Source organism: Diabrotica undecimpunctata, chromosome 5 (assembly GCF_040954645.1).
Source record: "Diabrotica undecimpunctata isolate CICGRU chromosome 5, icDiaUnde3, whole genome shotgun sequence".
Taxonomy (NCBI): domain Eukaryota; kingdom Metazoa; phylum Arthropoda; class Insecta; order Coleoptera; family Chrysomelidae; genus Diabrotica; species Diabrotica undecimpunctata.
This window is the reverse complement of record NC_092807.1, coordinates 66,066,570-66,078,625: the sequence shown is the minus strand read 5'-3', so window position 1 is coordinate 66,078,625 and position 12,056 is coordinate 66,066,570. Positions and strand designations below refer to the sequence as shown.

General features: G+C 28.6%; 2 protein-coding genes across 4 annotated transcripts in view; one reads left to right on the top strand and one right to left on the bottom strand.

The window, feature by feature from the left end:
- The window catches only part of LOC140441359 (TBC1 domain family member 1-like), a 515,776-nt gene that overhangs the window by 224,319 nt on the left and 279,401 nt on the right, over positions 1-12,056 (top strand). The window lies entirely within an intron of this gene.
- The window catches only part of LOC140441360 (cilia- and flagella-associated protein 61-like), a 185,617-nt gene that overhangs the window by 169,193 nt on the left and 4,368 nt on the right, over positions 1-12,056 (bottom strand). For both annotated transcript variants that reach the window (XM_072532035.1, XM_072532036.1), the window contains exon 3: positions 10,023-10,294. In XM_072532035.1, coding sequence (XP_072388136.1) covers positions 10,023-10,294 — 272 coding nt within the window. The remainder of the gene's footprint in view (positions 1-10,022; positions 10,295-12,056) is intronic.

The following is a 12,056-nucleotide window of genomic DNA, read 5'->3' as shown; positions in this document are numbered from 1 at the left end:
AAATATAAAGTACCTACAAACCTTTCTAAAAACAAAAATGAAGTTGTTTATGGAACGCCTTAATCTCGGAAACGGCTTGCACGATCTTTATAGATTTTGATATGGATGTGATGAGGTCAATATTATCGTGGTATTTACATTGTTGTCAGATCTTCCGTCTTTACCGTCATCCAAATCAAACAACATTTATCCTATACACATCGCAAATGTAGAATTGTAAGATAAAACTCCATCTATTAATAGTCTAGTACTCCCTGAACTAATGGATACTGTTGAAACAAGTAAGAATACCATAAAACAAACTATTCCTGAAATAATAACCCCCCTTCTTCTACTCCAACTGAAGAAAACGAAAACACATTTTGCAAACCAAAAGAACCTTCAACAAAAAAGATAAAAAACACACCAACTACCAAAAATTCAACAGAAGAGGCTGACTTTGCTTTATTAAAAACTCATACAAAAGAACGACGAAACTTAAATTCTTACATATGACCAACTAGTAGATATTTTGAAAAGGCAACAGGATCCAAAGATCCAATAAGTATATCAAAGGAGTACATAGAAGATATCCATAAACTGTTGCAATTATTATCTTATGTCCACCCACATTATAAAAACAAAAGAATGAAAAACTTAAGTACACGCACCAGGAAAAAATTAATGAAACAATTAAATTTAAGTAAAATATCAATAGCTCAAGAACTTGAAAGCAAATCAGACACATCGATAGAATCTTCTCAAGAATAATGGCTCCATCAATTACGATTATCCAATGGAATATTAATGGGCTCCATGCCCGAAATGAATTTTTCAAAATACTTATAACAGAAACAAATCCAGCCATTATATGCTTACAAAAAACCAATTTTAAAAACGATTATTGTTATAAACTAAACATTTACACCTGTTTTTATAAAAATAGAATAAATACTAATATAGCAAGTGGAGGGGTAGCGATATATATATATATATATATATATATATATATATATATATATATATATATATATATATATATATTATATGTATATATATATATATTGAAAAAGTTGTATTTTATTAATTTTATTTTTATTTATATTAAATGTAATTTTTAAAATCTGTGGTTCGTTGTTTAATTTAATATATACCTCAGCTAGCTCAATTATGTGTTCTAAGCAATCTGTCACTGTGTGACGTCGACTCTGTAGTCTCCTGGTAGAGTTCAAAAAGAAATTAAACCAAAATTTACTTTAGACCTTTGATAAATTAACCCAAATGAAGCACGTTATTTATTAATATTGAACAAATTTAATATAAATAATAAAATTCGTCTGCAACTTGGGTTGCCTTTAAAAATTTACAAAAATAGGAATCGTATAAATCTTAATGTGGTTTAGAGTCGTGACAATAAAAATTTATTACAAAATGTGGAGACTCTATACAAGTACCTAAAAACTAAATAAATATTGCAACTTTATAAAGTGTTTAAATGAACTATAAAGAAAAGAAAATGAACACTTTATTCCGCTGACTTTTAACTTGCATTCAAATATAATCAAAATTTCAAATGATCCCCAAAATTATTATCCAACCTTACTTTAAAACAGTTCTGATTTATTTAAAGAAAACTAACTACTCGCAAAATAATTGGTGAAACTGGAATATCAATCCTCTCTTCGGAAGTTAAGGTACGTACTATTCTATTTTTAATTTAATGATCATTAATATTTTCAATTTTTTTAAGGCCTATCGCAATTATGTTAATTCATGAATTTTAATTTTCTCAATTTAAATGACATTTCTGTACTCCAATAATAATTTATAAGTTAAATTGTTTCTCTTACTCTCTGGAACAAATTCTGGATATCTCTGCTGTGGAAACTGTGGAAAAACTAAAATTCTCTTTAGACGAGTTAAAAAAAAACACTCCCGACCTATTCCACAATTTCAGGACTCTCCTTTTCAAAATTTCTTGTCGGCCTCTCCCAAAATCTATCATTCGTTGCTAACAGCAACCAACGTTCTTTTTTTCTTTTCGTCTTCTATTTTTTTTTTAAACCATAAAACTGTCCTGTTCTGACACATTTGTCAATCCACATTAATTTCTCATAATCACTTTAATCACATCTAATTTGGGAATTTATAAAAAAAAATGTTCAGATATAAAACTTATTCTATTACAATGCTAATACAATTTATTCTTTTCATCTCCACATCATTGTAATTTCTTATTTAACAAAACCCCTATTAATTTAGCTCCCATAGACTTGCTTGACAGTTTATTTTCTGACGTTTTCAAAATTTCTATGTTTAAATATTTTTTAAGAATTCTTCTTTTTTTGTTCTTTTTAAGGTTTAGACGATTCACCTATACACTAGGCAACTATACTATTCAGAAATTATTAACACTATACCAGGTAAGTCAAAATTAATTTATTTAACAATTTACTAATCTTTTTCTCTCTTTTATTTCAGAGTCGAACCCACATTGTGATGGCTTCATGAAATTCATGAACAACAAACTCATATAAAAATCCATTTAAGTTGTATCCTTTTTAACATATTGAAATCATTTCAACTTCCCCCCAATTTGGATTTTGTTCAGTGCTAACTATCAGCACTTACTAAATCTAAATTCTTACCGGTAAACTTAAATATTTTATTAATATTAACATAACAATAAACTGACTTTTATTAATAAGCATATCTCTTGAATATTTTTTTTTTATAATTTACTCTATGACAAATACAGAATTCTCCAAACAAAATCTACAAATCTTTCACTAATTATATCAACTTCAGAATCAAATTTCCAAGTACTTTCCCAATTTCTTTACTTCTTTTCCTGTACTATTTATTTCTTGTACTATTTTCGTAGAAATTCTTATAATTGTTCCCCTATATACTATTTCATATACTATTTCAGTATCTTTATTCATTGCCGCATTATTATTTATTCTTTTTATATCCGCATATAATATTCATTTCATCATCTCTACATATAACTCTCTATATTTCATATTTCAATATTTCTTATAATTTCATTTTTCATCTTATTTCCGCATATACTATTTATCATTATAATATTCCCTATTTCCCAATTTCTACAAAATATCGATTTGTCCATAGTACTTTGCTCATTTATTTATACTTGTAACTCCTATAAATCTACTTGAAAATAAATCAACCTTTTTTGTTTATATAAATTCATCATTATTCTGTACATCTGTTCCTAATAAATTATTTAATTATTAAATTTATCTCAAGATATGCTTATTTATTAATTATCCTTCTATTTACAAAACTTATATCTTATAATACCAAATTCGTGTCATAATATTGCCTACCCTTGTATGTTCATACTTTGATAAGTAGACAATATTATGCACATAGGAGCGGTCTAAACAAAATTTCTCCCTTCTGCATCAACACTTGCTTCCCCCCTATTCTCCTCTGTTCTAACTACATTCATCTGTCTTCTCTCCTCATTTTCCCCCCTATTATATCTTGGATTCCCTTCTCTGTAAACTTCCCTATTTCTCGTCTCCTGTGGATAATTTCCCTGGTTCTGTCTCCAATTATTGCCTCTGTCATTTCCTTGTCTCCAGTTATTCCCTCTATCATTGTTTGGATTCCCTTGTCTATGTTCCCAGTTATATCTTCCGATATCTCTCCTGACATTGTTCATATTCTCTCCCCTATTTGTAAAATCCCTGCTTCTATTTTGTCTCTCAAATTCTCTTTCCCTAGAATTATTCCCTCGATTCACATATCCCTGTCTATTTGCTGTGTTATTCCTATATGTCCCTTGCTCTTGTCCATTTCGATTCTGCGTCCCTACACTCCTCTCAATCCTCTGAAGATATCCTGTCAGACTTTCCATCGTCTTTATATTGTGAAGAGCTATTGTTTCCGCCATGTTATGGTTATATTGCCTGGCGATGTATAGGACAATCTCTTCTTCTCGCATAGCCGGTTCTAAGTATTGTGCTGTCTGGAATAACTGCATTGCGTACAGATTGTAGTTGGTACTTTTTTCATAATTGAATTTCCCAAAATACAACCGTTCCCTGAAACTAGCCTGTTGGTTTTCTCCCCAAAAATAGTTAATAAACTTGGCCTCAAATTCCTGCACATTATTTATGGAATTTTCATTATTGCAAAACCATAATAATGGCATGCCCACTAACATGTTTCGAATATTCAATTTCATTTCTATCGGATCCCTTACATTCTTTACCTTATTTTTGATGATATCTACAAATATTCTAGGATGTAAGTGATTCAGGTTTCCGTCAAATTTAATTCCCCCATCATTATAACTCGGCATCACAGTACTCACTCCCCTTGTTTGTCCTACATTTGATTCCAAACGCTGAATCTCCTCACTTGTATTTTTAAATTTCGTTTCAATTTCTCAACTTGTCCCTGTAATACTCTATCTCCCTTTTCCGCCTGATTTGCATGCCTACCAATTTCCAGTTCCAAATTCTGCAATCCCATCTTTATATTGTTTTTGATAATAGTAAGTTTTTCCTCATGATCCTGAGTTTGCCTTTTAACACTTTCTACCTCCCTAACAATCTCTTTATTCTGCTTATTAACTTCTTTGTTTATTTCCCTTGGTAAATTCTCTTGAATGGATGTTCCCAACTCTACAAATCTGCTCCCAATTTCCTGTCCTATTTCCGCTCTAATTATGGCCTTTTCTCTGGATATCTCCTCCTGTACATTCCTCTTAAAATCCTCACTTTCTCCTCTAACCTGTTCTACTTTCTCTTCTAAACCTTGGGTAATGTGTAGCATCTCTTCCCTGACTATCTTCACTTCTTCTTTGATTTCTTCCCTCATTTTAATTAACTCTTCCCTAAGTTCTCCTTTAATATTATTTTCCATTTTGTTCATATCCCCCCTAATATTGTTAATATTACTATCCATTTTGTGCATATCCCCCCTAATATTATGATCCATCTGTTGTAGCATCCGCATTATTTGCCTCATATCCATCTGTGTCATCCCTGACTCTCCAACATCTCCTTCCCTGCGTCTCTCCTCCTGCACTCTACTTTCATCCTCACTTTCATCACGTCTATCTCTCACTGTCTCATCCAACTCCTCTCTCAAACTATCTGTTAGACTTCCCTCTCTATCACCTTGTCCTGCTTCTTGTATGCATTGCTCTAAATATACTACAACTTCTCCTGACCTTCCTCTGCTTTCTTCATCTACCTGTATATCCTGTTCCTGTTCTAATACCTGTTCTCCTTTACTCTCTTTCGGTACGACTTCTTTTCCATTTCTTAAAGTCATTCGGTCTGCCATTTTATCCTAATATCTATTTATTCTCAAATTTAACTTTAACTGCCCCAGAATCTCTGCAACACTAATCACACCAATTTATTTTTACTCTAATCTGTGTAATATTAATAAATCTGCTTAAAAACACCCTTATTTCTGTTTTCCGAGAGGCCCCACGTTGTTAGCGTCAATTGAAAAAGTTGTATTTTATAATTTTATTTTTATTTATAATAAATGTTGTAATTTTTAAAATCTGTGGTTCGTTGTTTAATTTAATATATACCTCAGCTAGCTCAATTATGTGTTCTAAGCAATCTGTCACTGTGTGACGTCGACTCTGTAGTCTCCTGGTAGAGTTCAAAAAGAAATTAAACCAAAATTTACTTTAGACCTTTGATAAATTAACCCAAATGAAGCACGTTATTTATTAATATTGAACAAATTTAATATAAATAATAAAATTCGTCTGCAACTTGGGTTGCCTTTAAAAATTTACAAAAATAGGAATCGTATAAATCTTAATGTGGTTCAGAGTCGTGACAATAAAAATTTATTACAAAATGTGGAGACTCTATACAAGTATCTAAAAACTAAATAAATATTGCAACTTTATAAAGTGTTTAAATGAACTATAAAGAAAAGAAAATGAACACTTTATTCCGCTGACTTTTAACTTGCATTCAAATATAATCAAAATTTCAAATGATCCCCAAAATTATTATCCAACCTTACTTTAAAACAGTTCTGATTTATTTAAAGAAAACTAACTACTCGCAAAATAATTGGTGAAACTGGAATATCAATCCTCTCTTCGGAAGTTAAGGTACGTACTATTCTATTTTTAATTTAATGATCATTCATATTTTCAATTTTTTTAAGGCCTATCGCAATTATGTTAATTCATGAATTTTAATTTTCTCAATTTAAATGACATTTCTGTACTCCAATAATAATTTATAAGTTAAATTGTTTCTCTTACTCTCTGGAACAAATTCTGGATATCTCTGCTGTGGAAACTGTGGAAAAACTAAAATTCTCTTTAGACGAGTTAAAAAAAAAACACTCCCGACCTATTCCACAATTTCAGGACTCTCCTTTTCAAAATTTCTTGTCGGCCTCTCCCAAAATCTATCATTCGTTGCTAACAGCAACCAACGTTCTTTTTTTCTTTTCGTCTTCTTTTTTTTTTAAACCATAAAACTGTCCTGTTCTGACACATTTGTCAATCCACATTAATTTCTCATAATCACTTTAATCACATCTAATTTGGGAATTTATAAAAAAAAATGTTCAGATATAAAACTTATTCTATTACAATGCTAATACAATTTATTCTTTTCATCTCCACATCATTGTAATTTCTTATTTAACAAAACCCCTATTAATTTAGCTCCCATAGACTTGCTTGACAGTTTATTTTCTAACATTTTCAAAATTTCTATGTTTAAATATTTTTTAAGAATTCTTCTTTTTTTGTTCTTTTTAAGGTTTAGACGATTCACCTATACACTAGGCAACTATACTATTCAGAAATTATTAACACTATACCAGGTAAGTCAAAATTAATTTATTTAACAATTTACTAATCTTTTTCTCTCTTTTATTTCAGAGTCGAACCCACATTGTGATGGCTTCATGAAATTCATGAACAACAAACTCATATAAAAATCCATTTAAGTTGTATCCTTTTTAACATATTGAAATCATTTCAATATATATATATATATATATATATATATATATATATATATATATATATATATATATATATATATATGTAAATACTTTTTTCTTTTTGGGTGTGGTAGTCAATCTTTGCTAAGGCGTACTATTTATTCTGAATCCAACCTTTCGGTGGTTTTTTGCCACCTTTATCAAGGTCTACAAAGAAAATTACTATGTTGTAACAATAATTTGAATGGTACAAAAAAAACTATAAAAAACTTACCCGAATATAAGATTCGTGGCATAGACAACAACGTTAAATAACATGATAATACTGAGATTGAAACTAAACTTAAAAGTGTTACTGTTAAAAAGACACTTTAAAAATTAATAAATACGTTAAAAAGTTAAAAAACAAAAAAATAAATTGATACTGTTTAAAATTACTAAAAACTATAATTTTTATCGGAGAACTTTTAAATTCAAATTTTTCTCTTTGACAGTTATTTGACGTATGTATATGAGTAATTACTTACTAACCTATAATAAAATTTACATTACATTAGGACTATTGTATAGTATTTTTCATATAAAAATGCGTGCACGTCACAATTTATATAAAGTGACGTCACTTATATTTAAAATTTCCAGAACGTCAACGTTAGAGTTCAAATTTTCCTAACACACCTAATAATACAAAACCCATACGTAACTCCTCGATCTTTCATAGGCGTCAACATGGTATAATAATCAGAAAAATGTTATCATCATTATATTGGAAATTTTAGAATTATATTGATTAAATAACCCAAAACATTTGTTATTATTAATAATATAAATTTTATGAAATAACTCTTTAAGTCTAATATTCCACAAAATAATAATTTTACTTAAATATATTAGACAAATTTTACGCAACTGGTACGAAAATACTTCAAATTTTTCGACAGTTTAGCGCGTGGTTAAATTGTTTAAAGTGTTGCCGCTTTTTTAGAGTAAGAATTTTGTTTATGTTTTGATTTCTTACACAATTTGATCATAATATATTATATATTAATAAATTGTACCTATTTATAAATACATATTAAATTTATATTAATAGCGTTAAAAACTAATTATTGTTGTGTATTGTGATTGTGCTATGCCAAAACAACTAAACAGTCTGTAGAAAGCTGATATTCTTTCATATAAGATAGATTATTTTGAACAAGAAATAATGGCGGGACGTTTTTATTATTAATGCTCTAAAAGTGGTAAGTTTAAAATTTAGAATATATAATTTTGTATTAAAATGTTTTTTATGTATTTAAGTGTGTTGTAGTAATTTTAAAACTAAGTGTATTTACTGTTAATATAATAGTTTGAAAAATAGTTGACATTTTAAAAATTCCTCATTTACTAACTATTCTGATGTTTTGGCAACGCTGTGGGGTTCTGACGTCGTAAATCTTGAATGACGTGCACGCATTTTTATATGAAAAATACTATATCTATAATTTCGCACTTTTAGACTTTAGCTTATGAGCTAGTTGACTTCAGTCATAATTTTTCATTCTGTATTGACAAAAGTGTAAGCGATGCCTCAAATCATAGTAGAAATTATTCTTGATCAATAATTTAATTTTGGATTAAAAAATTACTACTAATTAAACTGTTTTTACTTACATTTGCTTTGCCTTCAATCAGTGTTTAGTTTATGCGAAAAAAAATGTTAATGTTTGATGTCATACGTACAATATTATGACTGAAGTCAAATAGTTCATAAGCTAATGACTAAAGGTGGGAAACTATCGATAGTCCTAATGTAATGTAAATTATAGGTGTCTATCGATAATTTCCCACCTCTACTAGTTTCATCCCTTTTTATTTCACAACGTATTATGTTTTCTATCTTTAACATTATTTTGCCGGTTCTTAAGGCACTCATCCCTGTATATTAGTAGTTTATGTTAAAAGCTACAAAGTGATGTATATTAAATTTTTTGCGCTAAAAGGGATTGAAGTTAATGCTAAACCCATGCGAATACAAGCTTTAAACAATCATATATCTCGTTTAATCTTCAGTTTATGAAAATAAAGAAAAAATAAAATCTTCAATAAAAAAAACATTTTTTTATATTCTAGCATTGTTTCTGTATCTTTTTAGATATTAAGAGTTATTTTGAAAAAAAGGGAATTTTTTTAAAGAAATTATGTAAATAGTGTCGTCTCTTTAAACTCAAATTTTTTTAATACTAACCTTCTAAACTAGTTAAACTTTCAAAACTTATTACTTGTATATAAATAAAGTAAATTGTAAATGAAAAACGACTAGTTTTAACCAGGGTACTTTTGGCGGAGTGAGTATGTTACTTTTTGCGTCACAACAAATATAAGCAGACTTTATTTTAGTTATAACTTACCTTAATTTTCATGCAAATCACTTGTACCAACCCTCATTTTAAAGGCTTTTTTAGTTCTTTAAAGATCTTTAAAAAAGTTTGTACAAATTTTCCATGGAACACTTACCCTTTCCTGGTTATTCAACATCATGTTTGGATTTTTTATTTCAATAAAAAATAAAAGTCTGCTTTCGAATAGCCTTAACATTCTTAGATTAACTTTACGGTAGTAAGAAAAAATCAATCTTTTTTTGTTAAATTTTGCGATAAAATCAAAAGTTTTGGAGTTATTCGCGAAACACCGTTTAAAAACATTTTTTTTTATGTGTAATTTGTGAAATTTCAGTCACGAATAACTCCAAAGATATTGACTTTTTAAAAAAACTCTAAAGAACATTTTTGCCTTAAATTTTATTTTATTTTATTTTTTTTTTAAATAATAAATACATTTTTAGTATTCTAGCGATTGCCATGGTTTTTTTTATAAACTTTTACCACCCCCGAGTTGGGGAGGACCACCCTAGAGAAGAGAGCACATATTGATATAGGGTCGATTTTGATCTTTGACCTATTTTCTACCTACTATCAAAATTTCAAGCAAATCAATGCATATAAAAAAAATTCAGAGGTATTTTATCCGTCATATCTTGGACTAGTTGTAGATATATTAATATAAAGTACTGTATTCCTTACCTTATAATTTACTGTGGAGTTTAATATTAAAACACCAACAGCAGTGTTTTGATATTCAGCCACTATAATATGTCTTCCCAAGAGCTTTCCACTTTTTAAAATTTCTGCAATGTAGTATCTACCATATAACTCTGTTAATTTTTTAGAATGTGTTTCAATAAGTGGCACTAGGTCATCATTATCTTCTTCAACAGCTTTTCTTATTTTGTATTGTATTTGAAAATCTTTTCGACAAAACATATAAAGGTATTGTCCTTTAACTTTTATTACCACTACGAAAAATTGAAATTATGTATTAAAATATATTATTGGATAGTGGTTTTTTTAATGTTTAAAATTTTCACTGAAATTCATCTAAAATTGGTAGTTTATTTTTTCTACTTCGACCACTTCTTAAGACCGACAGCGATCAGCACGCTTATTCGAACGGAAATATCACTGTTTAAGAAGGAAGAAAGATCTTGAAGCTAAAGCCGAATGCTGTTTGTTCAAAAACCGTGTATTTTCTTCTTCTTAAAATTGGATCCCCGTATTCTAGAAATAAGTACTTAAGAATTGGACAATTAAATATATATACACACTTCCCCTTTAAACTCTTCTAATTTATGTAAGAAATTGATTACATTTTTGGCAGTTAGTTCAGTCGTAATTATCCAGACAATTATCTGGAACAACAATTTGGAATTATTTAATTATACAGTAACATTCAGTTTAGATTTCTTTACTGTTTAAATTGTTTTAAAACATAATTTCTACCCTTATAGCAACCTCTTGCGAAGAAATTTGAATGGTTGTAGAGTTTTTTTTTTCATTAAAACTATAAATACAATAATTTTTTAATTAAAATGTGATGAAGCTATTTTATTTCAACTTAAAAACAACCTTTATTAGTTTTTAAGGATGGCTGAAAGTTTATTTGGGCCTTAATAGCGCATTATGTGTATCTTTAGCGCATTATCCAGTATACGCGTTCTGATATCTCCTAAAGTATGTGATTGGTTTTTTACTTATAATTCAGATAGCTGTAAAGTATTTAGAAAATCATTTTGTAGATTTTTTTAAGGGCAATAAGGCAATAAAGAATTTAATCATTTAAATTAATTTTTTTACCCTTATTTTTAACAGGATTGTAGTTAAAAGACTTTGAAATAGTTACTAATGATGAGTGTATGCAATCTTTGAATAGCAATAAGTATTTTAAGTGATTTTGAAAAAAAGACATTTTATTTTTAATTTCAATAAAAGAGGGCTTTATTTTTGGATTTTTTAATTATTCAAAAATGAACATTTCCACTTGCAATTAACTCAAAAAGTATTGACTTGGTGAAAAAGCTATAGAATAAAAGTAGCTTAGAATTAGTTAATTTATCTATTTCCGGGCATATTTTGAACTTCTATTTTTTCATCCCCGAGAGGCGGTAGTTTTCACCCCTCCAAGTAAAAGCAACACTGAAGGTAAGTCCAAAAGTGAAGTAGCGATTAAAAAATCCAAATTTTTAAGCAAATCCGTCTTTACGAGAAAAATTACACTTCGATACGGTCATTTACTGGAGAAAAGAGGGAATTTGGGTTTTACGTGATATAATTACTTTAAGGTGCTACAAAAAAAATAGTTTCAGAACAATATTAAGAAACCAATATTGCTGGGATATAAGAATTCGTAAATAATATTGGTAATATTTTACATTGCGTTATTGTTTTGATTGGAATTGTTTCCAATTACAATCGGAGACACAAGTAATATGTCAAATTTAACAAAATACCTAAGTCTATATGGTTGCAAATAATATATAAGCGTGACCTTGCTTACACATGCTTACACAAAAAAGCTGACCGATATCGTCACAAGCAAGGAAGATTATAAAAAGAGAAAATAATTTAATTAGATAAGTTGATAACTTAATGTTGAGATTGTAAGTCGGTAATTGTCTTCAAGATGTAAGCTTACGTAATTAATACATCATTTAACAAGTAGTCTGATCTAGTAGTTATCCCGCTGTAAATAATAGATAATAAATACATTACATCACAATT